At 44.0% G+C, this 25,468-nt stretch overlaps 1 protein-coding gene across 7 annotated transcripts in view; it reads left to right on the top strand.

The window, feature by feature from the left end:
• The window catches only part of spock3 (SPARC (osteonectin), cwcv and kazal like domains proteoglycan 3), a 708,975-nt gene that overhangs the window by 666,938 nt on the left and 16,569 nt on the right, over window positions 1-25,468 (top strand). For 6 of the 7 annotated variants that reach the window (XM_078542382.1, XM_078542400.1, XM_078542363.1 and 3 more), the window contains one exon: window positions 11,305-11,526. The exons of the other annotated variant lie outside the window; for it this stretch is intronic. In XM_078542382.1, coding sequence (XP_078398508.1) covers window positions 11,305-11,526 — 222 coding nt within the window. The remainder of the gene's footprint in view (window positions 1-11,304; window positions 11,527-25,468) is intronic. 7 annotated transcript variants of the gene reach the window in all.

The following is a 25,468-nucleotide window of genomic DNA, read 5'->3' as shown; positions in this document are numbered from 1 at the left end:
ATTAGGCGGGTTGGTGTATATACTTTTGAGAGTGTCTTTCCATCCACTGATGTTATCTGAACTTCATGAAGGTGCCTTAATCCTATAGGCTTCCTTAAAAACACCTTAGATTTGGCATCAGTAGTGTACAGATAAGAGGTGCAAACTCACCTGCTATCACTCTGTGATTGTGTGCATTAGGGATGTAATTGATGTGTATGGCTAATATTTCCTGGCCCTCTTCTACTACTTGCAGAATCCAAATGTCTGCTTATTCTGCTATAATGTGAATGGACCACTTAAATATTGCAGTTAATGTCACTTCTGCATGGTGTTTCAGCACAGTCAAAGGTTCTAGCCAGTCATGCTTTGTTAGGCAAGTACACCCAACTGTTACCGAAACAGTTCTGGGTGTCAGGATATATTGTGCTCACAAATTATGCTGAATGAAGGTTAACAAGTAAAACTAATAGCTGGAACGCAGAACTTCTCATTAAATTCTAACTAATGAAGATATTCCTCCTTCTATCTAACTAGCATATTAATCAATAGGATATGAAGAGCTTGTGCCAGGTGCACAACATGAAACAAAGACTGCATCTTTTACAGAGCAGCTTGAACCTCCTGCATCAGGGAATACCGTCTTAATCATTTAGGATAAAATTAATATTGTCCCATGAGATATCTACTGAAAATACTGGAGTATTTACAGATCTCCATCACTGTTGATGTCTGTGCAGTTTAATTTTGTAAAATGCTGAGTTCTATTTCCACATGGTGCAGTCCTGATTCTGTAGCATAATGACATCTGCCTGATTTGTAATCCTGTTTGTCCTTTACCCTAAACAGTGCCGACTCTTCACACTAACTTGGGCACACCACCTTCCCATTCAGGCTTGTTTGAGAGGGCAAACTGACTTGAAGTACAATTGCTGATTTAAAACTAATAGTGCAACTTTTGAGCAGTATTGAGTGGCTTTCTGTACGCTGACACTAGTTTCAAACTTCCGTTTGGCTTCACAGCCTATTACAACTGTGCTGGGAATTCTTGAGAATTTTTTTATTTCCAATCTGGTCTGCTCTCAAACTAAGTTGAAACGTGTTCAGTTCCATTTCACGCAGCCACCCTTTGCTATATATCTCTTCAGAAGGAACAAACAATGTAAGATATGTAGTTTTCAGATTTCTTGTTTTAATTCTGGGTTCCTAATAACCTCATAATTAAGATGTTCACAACCCTGACCTAATTGTAATCTTATGCTATTAAACTGCTGTTACAAATGTTATAATCCTGGACTAGATCCCCAAGTTTTTGGTAAGATCCGATTAGGGACCAATAATGTTATGTTTAAACTAGACAAAGTTTGAGATTCAAGACACCTGCTAAGAAAATAAAGCCACAAAATTCCACGGGGTTTGAACAAACAAAAATAAACTTTACCGCCCAAGGTCAGAAAGATAAAACCATTTACAATATCTATTTTATACTCTAACATTCAGGGTTAATATGAGGTACATGTGAATTAACAGGCAACCTGTAACTGAACACACCACACTGCACAATTAATGACAGATGTGACTAAGGTAGGTTCCACAGGTTTCCCAACAGCCCATCCAGACATCAGTAAACACTGTGAGCAGAAATTTCTGGGTGACGTGCGGGTGGCGGGCCCCACACGTCAGCACTTAAAATGGCACACGCTGACATCGGGCGAGTGTCCCGACATCATCGCGCACCATCACGATATTTAGCTGGGCGGGCGCGCGATGAAGTGCGACGCGTGCCCGGCATTAATAAAGGGCTTGTTAAGGCCCTTAACTCGGCAATCGATGCTGATTTTGAGGAGCCTGTGCGATCTTCGCCTCGGCGCATGGGCACAACGAGCAGGCGGGTAAGTGACTTTTCAACAAAATTCATCCACGGGCGGGATATGTGTGCTCAGTGGAGCTGTCAATGTTTTATGTGAGGTATTTATTGCAGAAAGTGTTTTAAACTTGCCTGTGTGATTGTTAGCAGTTCAGATTGATTTCCAACAGCTTTCTCTGTACTTTGAAGCTTCAGCTCACCAGTCTGCAGACAGTAATCTTTGTCGGGCCTGCAGCTTTCCGGAGGCCTCCATTTAGCCTGGGTGTGGGTTCTGTCATCTCCACTGGAGGCAGCTCCTCTGAGGACGAAGTGAGGGCTAGTATAAGGAGGAGGCCAGGATTGGACAATCAGCCTTCAGGGCAGCCACCTTTGGGAGGCCAGGCGCAGGCACAAGGGGCGCAGAGCCAAGAGGTATTCCAAGGTGGAAGGGGCCACAGAAGACGCCGCTATCCTGCTGCCAGGGTATACAGGCAGCGAAGCAGCTACCTCAATATGACTGAGGTGCAGTGCCGAAGGAGGCTCCGACTGTGAAGGGAAACAGTCAACCACATCTGTCAAATGGTTGGCCCTGAGATATCTCCTCACTGTGTGGACAGACACCCCATGCCAGCAGCTCTGAAGGTCACAGTTGCCCTCCACTTCCATGCATCTGGCTCCTTCCAGGGCTCATTGGGTGATCTTTGCGGTGTCGCCCAATCAGCTGTCCACACTTGTGTGAAGCAGGTTACAGATGCTCTGTTCAGATGTGCATTGACCTTCATCCATTTCCGCTGCAACCAGGCAAGTCAGGCACAGCAAGCCAGAGGCCACTGCTGGCTTCCCCCGTGTCCAGGGTGTTATAGACTGCACACATGTGGCCATCAAGGCGCCAGCAGGTGAGCTCGGTGCCTTCGGCAACAGGAAGGGCTTCCACTCCATGAACGTGCAGATAGTGTGTGATCACAGGATGCAGATTCTGCACGTTTGTGCAAGGTACCCAGGCAACTCCACGACGCCTACATCCTCAGACACTCCCAGGTGCCGGGGCTCTTCAGTGCTCTGACTCGGCTGGATAGATAGCTGGTGGGTGACAAGGGCTATCCCCTGTGAAGGTGGCTCATGACGCCCCTCCGCTATCCAAGAACAAAAGCTGAGGAGCGCTACAATAGGAGCCAGGGCTCCACAAGGGCTGTGGTGGAGAGAGCCATCGGTCTTCTCAAGATGTGCTTCCGATGCCTGGACCGCTCAGGGGGTGCACTCCAGTACCCTCCAGATCGGGTCTCTGTGATAGTGGTAGCATGCTGCGCTCTGCACAATCTTGCGCTGGAAAAGGGGGACGCAGTTGACGATGAAGACCTTGACGCAGTGGATGCGGCTGCACACCATGAATCCAGCAGTGGCTCAGAGGATGAGGAAGCACAGGGAAATGATGAGGGGCAGCGCGCCGATCCCCAACTACACCAAGGAGGCAGGGACATCCAGGACACTTTAATCCAATGAACCTTCAGCTAGCTCCACACAAATGGATCTGCAGGACCATCATTGTCTGGCGCTTCCATACGCGGCACTTAAGTGCTCCATCTTCCACTTCATCAGCTGCAACTAAGGGCTTAGTATATAAACATCAATGTCCACTCAAACACTCATGATATGTCTGTGAACTCATGAAACAGACAAATGCAGCACAAAGGAGACACCCTCAGCCATGGTAACAAATATGGACTTTATTCCCATCCATCAGATGGTGCCACCAAAAACATAACAAAACATTGCTCCGACGTTGACAAAAATAAATTCCCTAATCTAGGGCCAACAGAAAAGCACCAGTGACAAACCCGTGGAGTGCCTAATGTGCCTTATGCTTATGTTTGCGGGTGCCTCATCTTGGTGCCGTCCCATCGCTCGGAGCGGCTTGTGAGACAGCCTGCTGACTCTGCTGTCCTGTTGGCCTCGATGACCTTGGTGGACGTTCTCCGGCCCGTGGAGCCTGTGCTGGCCCCACCTGGGAGGGAGTGGCCAGTTCCAGAGCTGGCGCCTCCCCAGTTGTCGCAGCCTCAACAGATGCAACGGTCACTGGCAGAGGGGCGGGGGAGCTGCTGCCCTCATCCGGAGCGCCCTGAGAGGAGCTCGCAGAGACGACAGGCAGCTGCTGCGCCGAAGTGAGATAACTTTGGTCCTCCCTGCTCACCACAGATGGATGATCACCGAGCTGGGATACTTGGTGCACAGAACATCTCCCACGTTGCCAATGACCACCTGTGCCCATTAGCGCTGTGAGGGCTTGCAGGTCCGAGCGTAACCCCATCAGATGCTGATCAATCCATTGGAAGCCTCTCTCCATGAGAATCGCCAATCTCTTAATGGAGGAAGCCTGACGCTCTGTCCTGAGGTTCATGCCATCACTGACACTCTGCCTGGATTCCTCCACCACAGAGACCAAGTGAAGCACACTCTCATGCAACACTGCCAGATGCTCCCGCGCACCCGGCCGCTTGTCCTGCAGCTGCTGCATGGTGGACATCTCCAGAGGCACATCATCATGGCCCAACTCAGCATGTGCCTGGTCGCCTGCAGTCCTCCGGCTGATGGCACCATCGGCACTCTCTGTCCATGCCATCTCCTCCAGCAATTGTGAAGTGCCCTCTCCGCTGTGCTTCGGGACACTAGCCGACGTTATATTCCCCACCGATATGGTAGTGGCTGCGCTGGTGCCTGGCTCATTGAAATGATGTGATGTTCATGCCAATTGACGCCCCTCAGGTGTGGAAGGGGGACTCTGGATGTCCTCCAGGCGGCCATGCGGTGGTGATGCTAAAATTAACAACAAGGACAGTGAATCAGTTAGCATTCAGTCAGTAACACAATTCAACCCTTTCCCCCCACAAAGCTCATAATGTGCTCAACCTTCAAGAGCCTAAGGAGACGAACATTGGTGGGGTGATAAATAGTCAAGAGGAGGCCCAAACATTACACGCGCATATAGACAGGCTGGTCAGATGGCCTAAGGAATGCCACATGGAATGTTATGTGGATGAGTGTGAGGTTATACACTTGTGCAAGACAAATAAGGTATGGGAATACATGAGTAATGGTAGGACCGTGGGAAGTCACGACGATTATAGGGACCTTGCTGGGCAGACCCGTTAAGGAAGCAGAACAGGAACATAAAGCGTTTAACAAGGTAAAAGCCAAACTTGCCTTTATTAGCCAAGGAATAGAATGTAGGAAAAGGGAGGTCGTGTTGCAAATGCAGAAAACGCTGTCGAGGCCACAGCTATACTTCTGCATTCAGTTGTGACCTGCGCTTCATGGGAGGGATGGCATTGGAGTGGAGAGAGTGCAGAGGTTCCTGACCAGGATGCATGCTGACCTGCAGAGTTGGAGTTATGAGAAAACATTGCATACACTTGTGACATTTGCCATGGAGCACAGGAGATTGACAGGTCACATTATTGACCTTCATACTGTTATGGGGGGCATAGACCGGGTGGACAGAAGGCAACATTTCCCCTTGGCGGAGAGATGACTAACATGGTGGCATTTATTTAAGTTGAGTGCCATGAGGTTGACAGGTGAGGTGCTGAGGAGCTTTTGGACAGAGTAATGTGGGACGCACTGGCTGAAAGGGTAGTGGAGGTAGAAACCTTCCTAAGATGCAATAAGTCTTTGGATGTGCAGCAGCGATGCCATGGCATGTTAGGCCATGGGGATAGTGGTCAGAAATGGGATAAGGTGACTTTGGAAGGTGCTAGAGACTCACATCCTCAAGGGGCCGAGGGACCTTTGTGTATGACCCACACGTCTGACTGTATCAGTCTGTGAATGAGCAGTGTTGCTTCATTAACGATTGCAGGAATCATCAGTGCTTTGGATGGTGGGAAGACAGAGTGGATGGAACTGTGGGCCTCAAATACCTGGCCACTGCACCCCAGCCTCACTGACACCTGCCGACCTGGCTGCTTGCCTCCTTTCTAGCTCCATGGCCTGTTCTTTGAAGTGGGTTAGTGTGTGCAGCATGGCCTGGCCACCACCAGTGTGCAAATTCTCTTGGGTGTTGTGCGCAGTTTCTGCCTGCAGAACAGAGAACACCATTTATTGGGGCTGATCATGTACTCTGCACGCGCACGCCGCACCCCAACCATAGTGGCCCATCTGAGGCCTCCAGCGGCTCCTGTCCACACTACTGGTGATCAGTCACCAGAAGATAGTACAGCTGCTCCCAACCGGCCACCTTGGACACATTCGGCATCCATCACTTTGAATAACGCACGGGTCTTAACGCCCATGGTAAGGAGGTGCAACTAGGTGTGGTGACGAGGCCAGCAGATGGCTCTTGGCCACGACACCTTGAGGCTCCCCTTCCACCATCTCATCACCATCAATAAGACATGTGTTGGAGTTCTGAGTATGTGTCTAGCTGCCTCCCCTGCAGATTGCCCCCAGACTACTCAAATGCGACAAACACCAACATATGCTGTGGGGAGAACCCATCTTCTCCTCAACCACTAAGGCTGATGTAAGCATGGTCACTCTCTGTTTGCCCACCCAGCGTGCGCCAAATGCCCAATGCAGTAAAGACACTTTGACGTGGGGGGGCGGGCCTCAAAGGCTAAGGCTACCTGATGGGTTAAATGGCCAAGGCCAACATGGTGCTCACCCTTGCAGAGCGCAGCAAATCATTGAAGCGCTTGCGACACTGGGTCCCTGTTCGATGGACAGCATTTAGGGAGCTGACCACCTCCGCCAGCTCCTGACCTATTCCAGTACTTGAGCACAAAAGTCAGGGCTGACACTCCAGTGCAGCACAGAGGAGTACTGCACTGTCAGTGGTGCTTCTTTTGGATGAGACTTTAAACCAAGGCCCCATTTGCCTGCTTAGGTGGATGCAGAACATCGTATGGCACCATTTCAAAGAAGAGCAGGGAGTTATCCCTATTTTCCTGGTGAGTATTTATCCCTGAATCAACATCACAAAAAACAGTCACATTGCTGTTTGTGGGAGCTTGCTGAGCACATATTGGCTGCTCTGTTTCCTACATTAGAACAGTAATTACACTTCAATAAGTACTTCATTGGCTGTAAAGTGCTTTGAGACATCCAGTGGTCATGAAAAGAGCTACATAAATGCAAACCCTTTTATTCTTTTATTTCTCTAACTACCTCTCTCTATTTCTTCATATTTCCTGACTGGACAAATGTGTCTGCCATATTTAACTCATTATCCATCCAAATCCATAGGGAGGATTTAGCTATTAATTGTGAGAAGTGTGAGACAGCTCAGAGTAGGGTGAATAAGAAACTGCATTTCACAGATTGAATTTGTATTATTCCAAAACACAAATAAAAATGCTTAAAGCCAATGTAGTAAAAAGGAATTTAACTTATTAAGCTCCAATTTTAACTCTGGGTGCCTTTGGGTTGAGTGGAGTGCAGGGATGGGAGTCGTTTTGACTTCTGGGCCTTATTTAATTTTGTTTGCACTGTCTCAAGCCCGAAGCCAGCAAAAATTAAGTAGATGTCAGTGGGCCGGAACCGAGAGTGGGAGACCAAGACCATAGGGGCCCAAGGGAACATTCCTTGGCATAAGGCTAGAGCTTGGTGGGGAGGGAAGAGCTACCGGCGTTGGAAAGGAGATGGAAGGCTGGGTTTGAGAAGGCCCAAGGATTCTGCTTCAACTTCTTCCTGCTCCAAAGGAATCCTCACACATTTTAAAAGTATCTATTTACTTTAACCTCTTCTCACCACTCTGCTGCCTCCTGCTAGATGATACAGATGAATTTGGTACCGCGTGCAGGCTTCCCTCAATTTTAAGCTAAATTTTGTTTGGATTTAATAACATCATTGGTTCTTGATGTTCATACCTTCAGTAGATCTCCACTTACCTGTAGTAAGTGGACTGCACAAAATGGTGGACATAGGGCTTGTGGGAGGCAGTGGCACAGGAACACTGCAGGAATGAAGCCTTCCACCTCATGGTCATCATACATGCCCTCTCCCATCATCCACACTATTCCCGCTAGGGCAGCTATTTTTAAGTTGTGTTGTTTTCTGAGTTTCTTTATTTATTGATGCTATATCAACTTGTTTGAAGATATTTGCCTGCTTTTCCATGTTAATGTATATGTAAGGCACTTCATTGCTACAGCACGGTATCCTATAATTTAATAACAATTCTGCACCGAAGTCAGTTTCATCCTGCACAGGGTATAGAATGAATTGGGGGCAAGCTGATTTGTTACTAAAGCGATAATTCTGTGATACAGGACTCCCAGTGATGACTGGCACTCCCAGTAAGCACATCACAGGAAATCGCAAGCATGTAGCCCATGATTTTCCATCCATTAAAGTTTCTAATGCTTCTAATTTCCCAAGGTGTTACCTGCAAATGCCACTCTCCACTAGGAAGAGCAGATCATAAAATCACCTCTTAAACCTATTCTGCTGGAGGGTATTTGATAATAGGCTTCCTTTCAAATGGACAGGTACAAAAGTACCCTGCTACCATAGGTGTTGGCATATAAGTTGACCTCTGAAGCCTTGAAAAATCCCTCCAAAGAGGGAGGTTGACTTATATGCCGAGTATAAGCATAAAACGCTGGTTTGGGTGTGGGTAATCACCATTTTGAAATGTCATCTGCTTCCAATGCAAAGAATGGGCATTTCTTAAACTCTTGGGTACCTTTGCAACAGCCCGTATCGCCTGCTTGAACCCTTTTGTCCAATTATAAAGCACCAGTAAGTGAAACATGCATTTTTGAGGAGAAGAATTGAGCTGACTATTAATGAGAGTATAGCATGTTGTGGCTGAAAAGGGGGATCAATTTATATACCAAGCATATGCAGAAACATGATTTTGGGGCTGAGGGTCCCTTTTACAGAGGGTCAACTTATACGCTGCGATTTATTGTATACATTGCTGTGGGACTACAAATCACAGTTCAAATTGATTCAGTTAAAATCATGAACAATATCTAGGTCAGCTTCACAAGGTTGATGGAACCTACTTAAATCACACTGGGATAATAACAGGCACAGATAAAAATAAGGATGTGCAACAGTCAGTCAGTACAAAGCAGTCTCCACCCTCCCAGGTGTAGCAAATTGTTGAATTCCTGTGAGATTTTGAGACATAATGACTAAGTTATTTTTTAAAAATCAAAATAAAGGTAATTATATGGTCTTGATCTCCCAAACATACGCACACATATATTGATCCAGAATTTTAGTGAAAAAGATAATGGCAGGTTAAATGCACACATGTCCTCGTGCGTAAATCACCCAGCAGTTTGTGGTGAGGAAAAAATACAGTGCAAATTCCAAATCACCTCAAATTGCTGGATGATTTGCACTGCTATGCCATTAGCCTTACAAAAACCAGAGCTCATTTTCAGCCTGCTTGTCTGTTTCAAGAAATTGCTATATGTGCATTGTAAAAACAAGTTAAACTTGTTGCAGAAATTTAGGACTGGCATTAACTGATGTAAGGTCGCAAGATGCCTGACGCCAAAAAATTCTGGGCCATTATTACTCATTCCTAAAGGTAAGTATCATGGGACATAATTTACATGACAGGACACCTAATGTTATCTGCTGTTAGTTAAACTTGCCCTTGCACCTTTCGATTTTTATCTTTTTTGCATGGCAAGTTGCTGCATGTACGAACGGATAGCAATGCAGCAAAGGAAACTGGCCATCTGGGAGCTAAGTGAACATGGTAAGCAATTTAACCAATCAGATTGTAGGATTCTGAAATGAAGAGCACTCAGACTGAGAAGGAAGTGTAAATTAGAGCGGCTGAATTTAATCTCAAATCAAGAGAATGAAGAGAGGGAAAGAGAGATTGGATTAGAAGAGCAAGAAAGAAAAGCTTTTAAAAAAATACATTTTACATTGTTAAAATTTCTAACAAGAATGGACTCCGCACTTGTAATAGTTAATTTTCAGTGCAATTAAGGTTGATTGGTATCAATTAACACATCAAATTGGTAAAAAGCACTTGAACTAAAATGGACAAGACCTAACTTTCTGCAGCAAGCTTAGTTTGTATCTATTGCACAAATATAGGAAATTAATGCCATTTCACCGTGAACCAGACAATGAGAAGCTATTTTCAGGAAGCTAACAGCACAGCGGCACAACCTGGACAACAGCTTTTGTTCTGTCCTTGTCTGAAATTACCATAGCATTGTACATAAATAATAGTGAGCACTATTAGTCTCGCCATTATTTTGAAAGCAAATTATGGATCCATATTACTCCAATTTGAGTAATGTAGAATAAAATTTCAATGCATCTCCTATGGCATACCACTCCTCCATCACCCCCTACTCCTCAACCCCCACTTATGGCACCTCCCCATGCCCACGCAGAAGATGCAACACCTGCCCCTTCACTTCCTCTCTCCTCACCGTCCAAGGGCCCAAACACTCCTTTCAAGTGAAGCAGCATTTCGCTTGCATTTCCCCTAACTTAGTCTACTGCATTCGTTGCTCCCAATGCGGTCTCCTCTACATTGGAGAGACCAAACGCAAACTGGGCGACCGTTTTGCGGAACACCTGCGGTCTGTCCGCAAGAAAGACCCAAACCTCCCTGTTGCTTGCCATTTTAACACTCCACCCTGTTCTCTTGCCCACATGTCTGTCCTTGGCTTGCTGCATTGTTCCAGTGAAGCCCAACGCAAACTGGAGGAACAGCACCTCATCTTCCGACTAGGCACTTTACAGCCTTCCGGGCTGAATATTGAATTCAACAACTTTAGATCTTAAACTCCCCCTACCCCCATCCCCACCCCGTTTCTCACCCCCCCCACCCCCTTTTTTTTCAATAATTTATATAGATTTTTCTTTTCCCACCTATTTCCATTATTTTTAAATCTAAAACTAAAACCTTGTTAGTCTTTCCACCCCACCCCCACTAGAGCTGTACTTTGAGTGTCCTGTCTTCCATTCTTAATTAGCACTTTTCTTAGACAAATATCACCACCTTCAACACCTCTTTAATCCTTTTGTCTGTGACATCTTTTGATTATCTGCTCCTATCACGGCTTGCTTATCTCCACAATCACCACACCCTCAACTTCTCTCTTTCCCCCCCCCACCTTAAACCAGTTTATATTTCTCCTTTCTCCTAACTATGCTTCAGTTCTGCCGAAGGGCCATGAAGGCTCGAAACGTTAACTGATTTCTTCTCCGCCGATGCTGCCAGACCTGCTGAGTTTTTCCAGGTAATTCTGTTTTTGTTTTGGATACCCAAGGTTATGTTGTTTTTCAGTTCTTTTAGCTGTTATGGTTTTTGATCTTGGTTGAATCCCATTGTTGCATTATTACTATGTAACATACTACTGGTTTTGAATTGGATAATGTCAACTTCTATACAATTGTCACTAATGTGAATAATTCACATTATATCATTAGCTGATAAATAATATGTTTTATTCTGTTTAAAAAATTCACTTGCTATTTTCCCTGCTGTTCCTTAGGATTTGACACCAGCATTCTACCCATTTGTAAGGACTCACTTGGATGGATGTTTAACAGACTGGACACAAACTATGACCTGCTGCTTGATCAGTCAGAGCTGGGAAGCATTTATTTTGACAACCATGACCAGTGTATGAAACCATTTTTCAACTCATGTGATACATATAGAGATGGTCGCATTTCCAACAATGAGTGGTGCTACTGCTTTCAGAGAAATCAAGGTGAGAAATCATAAGGTTCATAATATATTGGTGGCAACTTTGGAAAGCTCTGGTCCCAGTGTGTAGCCTTGCTAGATTGAGTTGCAGATCGGAGATGAACCTACAATATTCTTGCCTCGTGAGGCTTCACTGTAAGCAGAGCCTCACAAAGTTACCCACATTGTATTATTTCTAAGTTTATTGCAGAATATAATTTTCCACTGTGGTTGGAACTTTGTTTTTATGACTGATACCTGAAAAATCTGCTTGATATCAGTGATATTCTTCAAATTCAACACTTAAATTAAGGTCTAATTATCTTTCTTCTGTTTGAATATGTGTTAACTGCTATAAATACTTTGTTTACATCAGTATTTTAATTGGCTCCTATTGTGAATGACAAACATCCATGAAATTAAAATCCCAATGCCTATTTACCACTACACAACAAAATTAAAATTAATTGAAAATAGCAAACATTGCATGACTGAAATTAAATTCAATTATACTATAGTGCGTTTTGCATTCCTAGCATTGTCTGGGGGATCTTTTGTTTTTCACAAAAACTCTAAAGATGAAATTTTGCTTAGATGGATGCACAAGATGCTTGGACATGAATTGAGTCTATCTTTACCTACATGCACCCTAAGGAATATTTCTGAAAACCTGAAAAACTGGCTGACTAGTATCTTATTCTCCACAGATCTGCCACACCTTTTGAGCATTTACAGCGCTTTCTGTTTTCAAATGATTCTCCATTTTATTATAAATCATCACTCTGTACTACATAGGATTCCAGTACATCTGATGGTGCTTCAGGCAGTGGATAATATCTACCACTCATGCACTTTGCATACAGGTTTAGTACGTTTTTGCATAAAACTGTTTTGGGAACAGGCAGTACATGAGAAATGTTAAACAATCCATTCAGTACTAGAAAGGTAGAACTTTCAACTCGTGGGGATGAAAAATGGGCGGCAGCAGATAGCTGCCGATTGTGTACCCCACCAGATTTTCCTTTCCACTGATTTCTCAGAAGGGAATAATCAGTTTTCTCGACAAACACAGAATACAGTTAACTTTTGAATTACATAATTCATCCCAATACCACTTAGTAAGACCAAGCAAAGTGAGTTATTATTTGTAGTTCTGTAATATTCTTGCCCAGGTTTAAACTTTGATATAAAAACAACTTCCTCTGATAAGATTATGGGTGAATTAATTATTTACAAAACAATCTGAAAAGGTGATGTGGTGCAGTCTGGTTACTTCAATTGAACATTTAATACGACGTGTTCTTGTGATGCAATAACTTTTCAAGAAATACATCCGTGTGTTAAAATACTTTTTCCTTTTAATTGATGCACTGTAGCTGTAAACCAGACATGCGCTGGCTTATCTCAAGTGGATAGTTAATTTTTCCTGCCAAAAATCAAAGCAGCTGATGATGTGTTTTTAGCTGATTAGCATATTTTTTACTGATTCATGGGATGTGGGCATCGCTGGCTAGGCCAGCATTTATTGCCCATCCCTAATTTCCCTTGAGAAGGTGGTGGTGAGCTGCTTTCTTGAAACGCTGCAGTCCATGTGGTGCAAGTAAACCCACAGTGCTGTCAGGGAGGGAGTTCCAGGATTTTGACCCAGCGACAGTGAAGGAACAGCGATATATTTCCAAGTCAGGGTGGTGAGTGGCTTGGAGGAGAACTTCCAGGTGGTGGTGTTCCCATGTGTCTGATGCCCTTTTCCTTCTAGATGGTAATGGTCGTGGGTTTGGAAGGTGCAGTCTAAGGAGGCTTGGTGAGTTCCTGTAGTACATCTTGTAGGTGGCACACATTGCTGCCACTGTGCGTCGGTGGTGGAGGGAGTGAATGTGTGTGAATGGGGTGCCAATCCAGCAGGCTGGTTTGTCCTGGATGCTGTCAACTGTTGCGCTGCACTCATCCAGGCAAGTGGGGAGTATTCCATCACACTCCTGACTTGTGCCTTGTAGATGGTGGACAGGCTTTGCGGAGTCAGGAGGTGAGCTACTCGGCGCAGGATTCCTAGCCTCTGACCTGCTGTTGTAGCCACAGTGTTTATTTGGCTAGTCCAGTTCAGTTCATGATCAATGGTAATCACCCAGGATGTTGATAGTGGGGAATTCAGCAATGGTAATACCATTGAATGTCAAGGGGAGATGGTTAGATTCTCTCTTGTTGGAAATGGTCATAGCCTCGCGTTTGTGTGGCGTGAATGTTACTTCCCACTTGTCATCCCAAGCCTAGATATTGTCCAAGCCTTGCTGCATTTGTGCACGGACTGATTCAGTATCTGAGGAATCGCGAATGGTGCTGAACATTGTGTAATCATCAGCGAATATCCCCACTTCTGACCTTATGATGGAAGGAAGGTCATTGATAAAGTAGCTGAAGATGATTGGGTCAAGGACACCACCTTGAGGAACTCCTGTAGTGATATCGTGGGACTGAGATGATTGATCCTCCAACAAGCCCAACCATCTTCCTTTGTGCTAGGTATGACTCCAACTGGCAGAGAGCTTTCTCCCTGATTCCCATTGACTCCAGTATTGCTAGGGCCACTTGATGCCACACATGGTCAAATGCTGCCTTGATGTAAAGGGCAATCACTCTCACCTCACCTCTGGAGTTCAACTCTTTTGTCCATGCTTGAACCAAGGCTGTAATGAGATTAGGAGCTGAGTGGTCCTGGCGGAACCCAAACTGATTGTCAGTGAGCAGCTTATTGCTAAGCAAGTGCCACTTGATAGCACTATTGATGACACTTTTCATCACTTTCCTGATGATTGAGAGTAGAATGATGGGGTAGTAATTGGCTGGGCTGGATTTGTCCTGCTTTTTGTGTACAGGATATACCTGTGCAATTTTCCACATCGCTGTGTAGATGTCAGTGCTGTAGCTGTACTGGAACAGCTTGGCTACAGACTCGGCAAGTTCTGGAGCACAAGTCTTCAGTACTATTGCCAGAATATTGTCGGGGCCCATAGCTTTTGCAGTGTCCAGTGCCTTCAGCCATTTCTTAATATCACGTGGAGTGAATCGAATTGGCTGAAGACTGGTATCTGTGATGCTGGGGTCCTACGGAGGAGGCTAAGATGGATCATCCACTTGGCACTTCTGGCTGAAGATTGTTGCAAATGCTTCAGCCTTGTCTTTTGCATTGATATGCAAGGGTCCCCCAACAGTGAGGATGGGGATATTTGTGGAGCATCCTCCTCCCATTAGTTGTTTAATTGTCCACCATCATTTAAGACTGCATATGGCAGGACTGCAGAGCTTAGATCTGATCAATTGGTTGTGAAATCACTTAGCTCTGTCTATGGCTTGCTACTTATGCTGTTGGCAGGCAAGTACTCCTTTGTTGTAGCTTCAACAGGTTGACACCTCATTTTTAGGTATGCCTGCTGCTGCTCCTGGCATGTCCTCCAGCACACTTCATTGAACCAAGGTTGATCCCCTGGCTTGGTGGTAATGGTAGAGTGGGGATCTGCCGGGCAATGAAGTTACAGATTGTAGTTGGGTACAATTCTGCTGCTGCTGATGGCCCACAACATCTCATGATTGTCCAGTGTTGAGTTTCTAGATCTGTCATGAAATCTATCTCATTTAGAATGGTGGTAGTGCCACACAACACAATGGAGGGTATCCTCATCACGAAGACGGGACTTCATCTCCACAAGGACTGTGAGGTGGTCACTCCTACTGATGTTGTCATGGACAGATGCATCTGTGACAGGCAGCTTGGTGAGGATAAGGCAAAAGTACGTTTTTCCCTCTGATAAAAGAAAAAGCTCTGAAGAAGAGGCATATGGACTCAAAATGCAAACTCTGTGTTTCTCTGGCAGCAATCCAGAGACACTGGGGGCCCAGGTTCGAATCCCATCACGGCAGATGGTGAAATTTGAATTGAATAGAAATCTGGAATTAAAGCCATTGCTAATTGTTGTAAAAATCCATATGGCTCACTAATGGCTCTTACCTGGCCCGGCTGACATGTGACCAGCAATGTGGTTGGCTCTTAAGCGCCCTCTGAATGGCTGAGCAAGCCACCCAGTTGTATCAAACCTCTAAAAGGAATGAAGCTGGACAGACCTTCTTCATGTCTATGCAGAGTTTTCATGAAGAAAGGAATTTTACAAAGGACCTGGCCAGAAGCCAGTCCTCATGAGAACTAGTGGTCAGTGACAAGCTTGTCATGATGGGAGCAGCCAGCCAGTTCTCTCCATCTTGACATAGAGGGGCATCAAGAAAGGAGCATGAGGTTAGGAGATAAAATAGGCCATTTGAAGGCACGAGGAGAAGCAGCATGGTGGATAATAGCACTAATAAATGATGCAGTATTTTTTGATACAATCCATAATTTCCAACTGCTTGGATATCAGTCTTTATGTAGAATAGTATAGAAGTGAGTTATTCAGATGAGGGTGTCACATGTTCAGTGTTGTAGTCAGTGGTGCTCATGTCTGTCCAACAAGCAACCAGATATATAAGTAGAGCCCTGAATTATGACTGGCAATAGAACAAAGGGATCATGAGAACTGCCAGAGTAATTGCTATTTATATACATGATGTGATGCTGGTAATAGCAAACAAGCTAAACATTGATGCAACAGAATTCCTTTCTATTCATGTATAATGCCATGTCAATGAAGATGCCTCTTTGCCACTAAAGCACCCCATACTCTGGAAAAAGTCAGCCATCCTATCAAAGCAAACACCTCCGTTAAGGCAAACAATTTAGCACCAATGCATTCTGATGTTCTTTTGAATAATGATCCTGTAACATTCCATGTACATATTTGTGCTATGCATAAGGACAAGTGTCATACATTTGGATACGTTGATAATGTGCCCAAAATGTGTAGCCACATGAAAGAATCTAAATGCATAGAATTCAAGGGTTACTGTGACCTTCACTTTGACTTAAAGGATATTTGGGTTCTTTTAGGAAGGCCTTAGATCCATGTTGAGCATTCTACACAGCTCCTTAATGGTCTCTTTCAGGAACCTTAGATATAGCTCTGTGCCTCTAGCTTAGGGAACATGGCATGTGTAAAATAAGACGCGACAAGAATATAGGTGGTCATAAATATTAGTATAATTTCATATTTGAGTACAAATATGTGCCATTTACTGCTCGTGGGCAATGATGAGTTCCTGTTTTGTATACAGGAAAACACTAGGATGGAGAGCAGGTCATAGCGAATGATGAAAGAAGATGGGTCCCAAGCTGGCAGTTCCCAACTGTGCTTCTCTTCTCTCTAATTCAATCCATTGTCATCCTTTCCTCTTCCCCTCCAGTTTTTTGTCCCTCCAGTACTTATAAGAGCGCTTGCTGCTAACAGTGGGTAGCATTCAGCTTGCTCTATAAATTCAAACTACAATTTGAACCCAACTTTACAGAGCACATTGCACATTGCTCGACCCTACTTGTTCTGCTCTTTTTAACAGCTCAAACTCTGCTCAGATTTGATCTCCTGTGCCATCAGAACTGTGCTGCTCTGCTGGATGACACTGTATGCCTTGGCTGTCCCTCGGTGTCAAGAAGTTTAAGGTATCCTGCTGCAGCCTATCATGTCCATCTTCCTGCCACTGTTAACCTGCTGAGCTTCAGGACTCTGCTTCAGTGCACTGGTACTATCTCAGTTTTTCTCTGATGCTATGTTGTGAGCATGTCCATTGCATTCCTGAACCTTGTAGAATAGGCTTTGACAAATCAAGAGTTGAGCCCTCGCCGCATAATATGTGGCATAAGGGTGTTCGGGCAGAGCAAGGGTTATTGTGGGAATGGAGAACAGTACCACCCACAGTATGATGTAGAGAGTCACATGATAGTAGACAGTGTGTAGTAGAGCCTGGAAGGAGCCAGCATGGAGACAGCACCCATGCAGGGCTGTACCTCGAAGATGTATATAGTTATGGGCTACCAGTAAATGGTTTATGTTCAACCATACAAGCCTCCAGGCCTCTTGGTGAGACACCAAACAACCTTACAACATTATGGTAGCAGTGGGATGGACCCTAAAATCCAAGAGAAGCTGGAGAAGGAATCCACAGTCTCAGGCATGAACAAGTAAAGAAACTGAAGCCGGATCTGAGAGAAGTGCACCTGAATTGAAGACAAAGTTGGAGATTTCCTAAAAAGAAGCTCCATGGCAGACATGGAGGCTGAAGGACTCCACCAGGGCATGTGGAGGTCCATTGCTTGACCTGATCGAATGCAGAGTTATGGGAACTAACTAGAACACAAAAGGCTGAGCAAAACTCAAAAAGGAAAAAAAAAAGCTGAAAGGCAACAGAAGAATCGACTCTGCAAATGAAAAGCCATGTGCAGAGGCAGAATCAAAGCACCTAGCTAGATCACAAAAGACTGGCCAAAATTCAGGGGGAAAAAAGGCTGAAAGACAGCAGAAGAACCCACTGTGCAGATGAGAAGCCAGACCTGATTGAACGCAGAGTCAAGGGACCTAGCCAGATCACAAAATGATGAGCAAAATTCAAAAAAAGGATAAAAGGCAGAAAGGCAGAAGAAGAATCCACTGTGCAGATGTAAAGAAGAACCTGAGTGAACAGGGTCAAGGGACCTAGCCAGATCACAAAAATGGTGAGCAAAACACAGTAAAAAGGCAGAGATTACCTTTTAAAATAGGCAACACTTAGGGTCAGCATTAGCATACCATGCTGCAGCAACGGGTCCACAGTCCGTGCCATAACACATGATGGCCGAGCTCGATTGAATGACCAAAGATTTTAAAATGGCAGACAGAGCTGAAAATCACCTCCCTGTATATTTTCTCAGATTTAAAAATCCACCAGGTGGCCCAGGCCTCTTGTTTGAAGGTTTCCTGCAGAGTTATTAAGTTTAAGAAGATGGCACCGTCAGTGCAAGGGAGGGGGGCGGAACGGGGATTGGGGGGGGACCTGCCAAGGTCTGATAGGCATAGGAAGAACATAGAAAAGAAAAAAATGGCAGCAATGGAGCCATCTTGAAAAAGAAGAAAAAAAATAGAGGTGCTCACTTATAATGAAAAAATGGCCATGGATAGTAAATTAAAACTACCAGGCCAATTTAGGCTAAGGGTAGGGGCCAAACCCGATTCAAAATTGGGTGTCTTAGAGAAGAAATATTTTAAATTGGAGGAGTACATCAGGATTATGCCAAAGATCAGAAGAAGTCTAAGTTAATATGTTTTTGCACTTGTTTGGTGTATTTGTCATTGAAGTAATCCTAAGACAGGATTTGGATGAATCTTGAACCATATTTGGTGAGGTATTGAAAGGCTTTGATTATAATTTTAAACTCCAAGTTCTGGTGGGTGCAGACCTTAAAAAAAGGGCCAGAACATCCTCAACAAAGCACCGAAGGGGCAAGGAGACCCCAGAGCAAGGGAGAGAGGAGATCCCAGGCGGAGGGAGACAATACCTAAGCAAACCACAAGATGACTGCAGACCATATTAGTGCAATGAACTGCTCAAGCCAAAAGAGTTCAGTGCAAAGGAAAGAAGAGGCTGAGAAACAGCCGAAAGGCTTAAAAATATACATTTTTTGAAAATGCTGACACATTACCCAAACTGCAATAGCAACTGGCAGTGTGAAGTGAGCAGATGGCTGTATATGAAGGAAAGCTATCTGAGGTGATCCAAAAAAACAAAAAAACCTGCAAAGAGGAAATGAAATTGTTCCACTGGAAAATGTGTCAAAGCTGAGTTGGAAGAACTCAACCAGAAGTACAGCCAGGCACAACGGCAGGCAGAAATGGCATTCAAAGAAGCCACTGTCCTGAAAGACTCTGAAGAATCAATACATGCCCCTGGAGAAACATGAGGAGTTAAAAAAAATGTTGAATGTTACTTCAGAAAATCTATGTTGGAACTATCAGTAGCAACAAAACAATGCACTGAAGTGCAGCTTGAGTTGGCAAGAGGTCAACAAAAAAATAAACAGTTGAAAGAACAGCTGATTGTCCTTTAAAATCAAATATAAAAGGCATACATAACCCTTCAGCAACATGAAGAAATAAAGACCATCTTGAACAGCAGAATGTAAGAACAGCATAAAAAAGTCGAGGAGACCCTGTTGAATTACAAAATAACTCAAAATGAAGCAATTGAGCTTCACAAAGGAAATGAAAACCTGTTGAAGGACCTTCATATGTTACAAGGATCCCTCAGGTCAAAGTTTGTTACTCTTGAAAATCATGAAGAGAAGCAAAATTATTTTAATGTCACTCTGAATGAACTGAAGATCCAGGTGGCAGAGAAGACTCAGCAATGTTCAATGTTCTAGGAGGATGCCAAGAGAGTCAAGAAAGAGAATGAAGAGCTGAAGAACCAGCTGAATGGAAAAGAGGAGGCATTGAAAGCAAAGGCTGTAGACCTTTCCAAGCTGTGAGCAGATAATGAAGCCATGAGTATCATGATTCCAGAACTGAAACAAGTTAAGACTTCACCAGAGACAGACCTGGCCAACAGTGAAACCAAAATGACGGAGAAGGACAAAGTTCTGCTGCAGACAGAGAAAGAAAAGACAAAATAAGATCGGAAAATATAAATTCAATGCTGAAGCTCAAGGAACTAGACAAAAAAGCACTGGATGCTTCAAACTTACTGAAAACCATTGAGCTGTTGAAAAGTGAAATGGCTGAAATGAAAACCAAGAACCTAGAACCTAGAATGTCAAGAAAAAGTTGAGCAGTTCCAAGAGAAAATAGAAATTCTCACAACACAGCATGAAGAGCCCCAGAAACACTTAGCAGAAGTAAAATTAGAGAATGTGATCTTGAAGGATAGCACACAGGAATTAGGCTCTGCTAAGGAAAAACTGTTCAGTGCAGAGAACCAACTTTCACAGAAGAAAGATGAGTTTACTAATAAAAAACAGGAACTGAGGAGAGCACTGGAGTGTCACTCACAAGAAGTAGAACACTTGAAGCTGAACATGAAAGATGAGATGTGCGTTTGGAAGAGTAAATCTAGACTTTAAAAGGAGTGCAGGAAAATTCTAAGAAAAACATTGAGGATCTACCAAATTAATTGAAAGAGTCCAAAGAGCAGTCAGTGACCTTGGAAGAAAGACTCTGGAAAGAGTCTGAATTCCCAAGTGAAGTTGTTAAAGTTGTATAAAGAGTCTGCAGAAAATTATGAAACAAAAGCAATTGAACTCACCAGAGTAATTGCTGAGCTGAATGAGTAGATTCATAAGCTTGACAGAGAATTAGAAAATAAGAGACTAAGCAAATATTTGTCTGAAATTGTGAAACAAGTAGAACTGAAGGTCCGATTTTTGAGACAACAACTTCCAGGAAGAACTTGGCAGATGCTACGGAAAAAAAAAATCAGAGTCTACTCTAGAAATGAACGGAATGAATATTCCCTTGAGCAAAAATGGGACAAACCCAGGGTATCCAAACAAAGCAGACGAGCTATCGATAAGGACAAATACAACTCGAAGGTACGCAAAAATCAAATCAAATGGAGGTAGCCAAGTGCCAGAAATGCCAAACTGAAAGTTCACCCCAAAGCAACTGAGACTACTATTCCTCCAAACTGGACAGAGTGAGATCTGGAAGAATTGTCAAGCTGCCAGACCATTTGAATTTATAAAGTCAGAGACTTGAGGTTGGGTATGGGCACTGGGGGGTAGGCTAGAAGGGGTAGCAAGTAAAGAAGATTGTATTGTAAATATATTTGGGTAAGGACTTGGGGGGAGGTGTAGTACAAGAGTGTTTGGGTAGAGCAAGTGTTAATGTGGGACTGGAGAACAGTACTGCCCACGCCATGATGTAGAGAGTCACATGATAGTAGACTGTGTACAGCAGTAGAGCCAGGAAGGAGCCAGCATGGTGACAGCAACCATGCAGGGCTGTATCTTGGAGATGTATATAGTTATGCATTACCAATAAATGATTTATGTTCAATCCATACAAGCCTCCAGACGTCTGAGTGAGACACCAAACAATCATACAACAGAATACACAGTTCTACCTTGCTCTTGTAGCTGCAGTGTTGGTTAAGCATCTGGTCAAAGGTAACCCCACAGTGTTGATGATGGGAGCCACAGCAATGGTGGTGCCAAAGGGAGATAACAGGTATTCTCATGTTGCAAATGGTCATTACCTGTCACCTATCAGCCCTAGCTTGGGTATTATCTGGATCCTCCTATAGGCTGGCAGGGGCTGCTTTATTGTCAGAGGAGTTGTGAATGGAATTCAACACTGTGATATCAAAAGCATATTTCAGCCTCATTCCTGACTTTATAATGGAGGGAAGGTCATTGATGAAGCAGCTGAAGTTAGTTGCACTTATGCCTGTATCACCAAAAAGTTCATGATAAATTTGTGCACAGCAATGGCGACATCATAGAGTGCTGTGTGCAACTTTGGGCCGCTCAGAAAAGCATTAATGCCATTAAGAACAAAGAGCATAGATTCATTGGGATTTTAAGGATGGAAAACTACAATTGCAAGAAAAGATTTAAATACTATCTGGTGGAATTTACTTTAGGCCTATATTCGAGCCTGAAATGCACACTATGCATGGAGTGTACCTTGCAAAATTTCTTGTGCAGGATGTCAGTACTTGCTGTACCTCCACAGGCAGCTCATCCATTTTAAAATAATGGATTTCCAATCATTTACCTCACTGACTTTGGCCTGGTGGTAATTTATGAAGGACTTTGATAGGGTGAATAGGAAAAATCTGTTTACTCTGGTTGGAGAGTTGGCAACAAAGGGTCATTACTTTAACATTTTCGGTATAGAGACTAGGAGAAATCTGTTTATGTAGAGAATCGTTAAGGCAGGGAAAATTCTGCCAACAGGAGTAGTTGAGACAGATACAGTTAAATATTTTAAAGCCAAATGAATAAAGATTTGATGAGGAAGATGCAGGGATATGGGGCGAGAACAGAACTGCAAGATTAGTTTTGGACAGCTACTGATAGTGTCTTTGTTTAAATTAAAAATGAGAACATTCAGTGCTGTGGGATTGCAATCAATTGCCTGGTGGTTGATTAGTGGTGCCTTTAAAATTGAACTTCCCATCACTAGACCATAGGAATGCTGAATGGCGATAATACTTCCTCAAATGATTCTATGTGGAGAAATGGTCTATGGCATTTTGATCAGTCTGGATTTTAGTCAGTGTCAAAATGGTTGTTTACTATATTACATAGTATTCTATGTAGGACTTTTATAAGTGAGAGTACCTTTTAAACTAATCAATTTAAAAGAAAGAAAACACAACATCTTGAGACATGCAAGGGAAAATATTATCTGTCAGGGTAATTGTTCCTCAACATTCTATTTTTTTCAGTACAGCATTTTAATGTTTTTTTTAATAATTCCAATTTCATTAAAGCAGCTTTATAAAAATAACACAGCTTCTGTATTCTTTTTCTTAACCACCTGACCACAATCTATTATCAATTAAGGTATTTTGAGATTATGGAATCCTTGTTTCAATAGTTACAATCTACTCAAAAAGGAAAATTAATCCCAAGATTCTCCCACTTAAGTAAGGAATTAAACACTGAATAATTAAGTGAACGCAAGTGTGCTACTAAAATTTTGCCTATTTCATGTGAGTGCATTCAGACCCTGAAAGTGACTCCAAAACCTTGGATTCTTGAAGGAGAAATCCAAAGGGGCAAACAGAATTAGCAAGAGACAGATAACTGACACTGAATGACCCCACTGCTGCAATTTAAGGTTAAAGAGAGGTAGATGAAAATAATTCTATATTTTTATTCTTTTCATGGATGTGAGATTCACAGGCAAGGCCAGCATTTATTGCCAATCCCTAATTGCCTCACACCCTTTAAAAAGTACCTGGATGAGCACTTGGCATGTCATAACATTCAAGGCTATGGGCCAAGTGCTGGTAAATGGGATTAGGTAGGTAGGTCAGGTGTTTCTCACGTGTCGGTGCAGACTCGATGGGCCAAAGGGCCTCTTCTGCACTGTGATTCTGTGATTAATTGTCCATGAGAAAGTGGTGGTGAGGTGCCTTCTTGAACCACTGTAGGTACACCCACAGTGCTGTTAGGAAGAGAGTTCTGATATTTTGACCCAGTGACAGTGAAGGAAAGGCAATATAGTTCTAGGTCAGGAAGGTCTGTGACTTGGAGGGGAACTTGTGGTGGTGTTCCCATGCATCTGCTGTCCTTGTCCTTCTAGATGGTAGAGGATGCGGGTTTGGAAGGTGCTGTTGAAGGAGTCTTAGTGAGTTGCAGCCGGGCATCTTGTAGATGGTACACACTGTTGCCACTATGCATCAGTGGTGAAGGGAATAAATGTTGAAGGTGGTGGATGTGGTGTCAATCAAGCTTTGTTCTGGATAGTGCCAAGCTACTTGAGTGTTGCTGGAGCTGCGATCATCCAAGCAAGTTGAGAGTATTCCATCCCACTCCTGACTTGTGCCTTGTAGATGGTGGACAGGATTTGTGGTGTCAGGAGCTGAGTTACTCGCTGCAGAATTCACAGCCATTGACTTGCTCTTGTAGCCACAATATTTATATGGCTGTCCAGTTCAGTTTCTGGTCAAAGTATGATGACAGCAGGGGATTCAGCGTTGATACTGCCATTGAAGGTCAAGGGAAAATGGTTAGATTCTTTCTATTGTTGGACGTGGTCATTGCCTAACATGTATATGGTACAAATGTAACTTGCAACTTATCAGCCCAAGTCTGAATGTTTTCCACATATGGCGACATATGGGCACGGACTGCTTCAGTATCGGAGGAGTCTGGAATGGTGCTGAATATTGTGCCTCAATGTGTAATCATCAGTGAACATCCTCACTTCTGACCTTATGATGGAAGGAAGATCGTGGAGGAATCAGCTGAAGATGGTTGACCCTAGGACACTACCCTGAGGAACACCAGCAGCAATGTCCTGGGACTGAGATGATTGACCTCCAACAACCACAACCATCTTCCTTTGCGTTAGGTATGACTCCAACCAGCAGAGAGATTCCCCCCTGATTCCCATTGACTCGAGTTTTGCTAGGTTTCCTTGCCACAGTCAGTCAAATGCTTCCTTGATGTCAAGGGCAGTCACTCTCACTTCACCTCGGGAGTTCAGCACTTTTGTCCATGTTTAGACCAAGGCTGTAATGAGGTCAAGAACTGAGTGGCCCTGGCAGAACCCAAACTGAGCATCAGTGAGCAGGTTATTGCTAAGCAATTGCCACTTGATGGCACTGTTGATGACCCCTCCCATCACTTTACTGATGATCGAGAGTAGAATGATGGGGCGGTAATTGGCCGGGTTGGATTTGTCCTGCTTTTTGTTTACGGGACATGCCTGTGCAATTTTCCACATTGCTGGGTAGAAGCCAGTGTTGTAGCTGTACTGGAACAGCTTGGCTAGGGGCACGGCAAGTTCTGGAACACAAGTCTTCAGTACTATTGCCGGAATATTGTCAGGGCTCATAAACTTTGCAGTATCCAGTGCCATCAGCCATTTCTTGATATCACGTGGAATGAATTGAATTGGCTGAAGACTGGCATCTGTGATGCTGGGGAACCCCAGAGAAGGCCAAGGTGGATCATCCACCTGGCACTTGTGGCTAAAGATTGTTGCAAATGCTTTTTTTATTCCCTCACGGGACATGGGCTTGCTGGCTGGACCAGCATTTATTGCCCATCGCTAGTTGCCCTTGAGAAGATGGTGGCATGCTGCCTTCTTGAATCGCTGCAGTCCATGTGGTGTAGGTACACCCACAGTGCTGTTGGGAAGGGAGTTCCAGAACTTTGACCCAGCAACAGTGAAGGAACAGCGATATATTTCCAAGTCAGGATGGTGAGTGACTTGGAGGGGAACTTCTAGGTGGTGGTGTTCCCATCTATCTTCTGCCCTTGTCCTTCCAGATGGTAGTAGTCAAAGATTTAGAAGGTGCTGTCTACGGAGCCTTGGGGAATTCCTGCAGTGCACCTTGTAGATGGT

The sequence above is a fragment of the Cetorhinus maximus genome, chromosome 1 (assembly GCF_964194155.1).
Source record: "Cetorhinus maximus chromosome 1, sCetMax3.hap1.1, whole genome shotgun sequence".
Classification (NCBI taxonomy): Eukaryota; Metazoa; Chordata; class Chondrichthyes; order Lamniformes; family Cetorhinidae; genus Cetorhinus; species Cetorhinus maximus.
The sequence above is the reverse complement of the archived record's forward strand: the minus strand, read 5'-3'. Positions and strand labels throughout refer to the sequence as shown.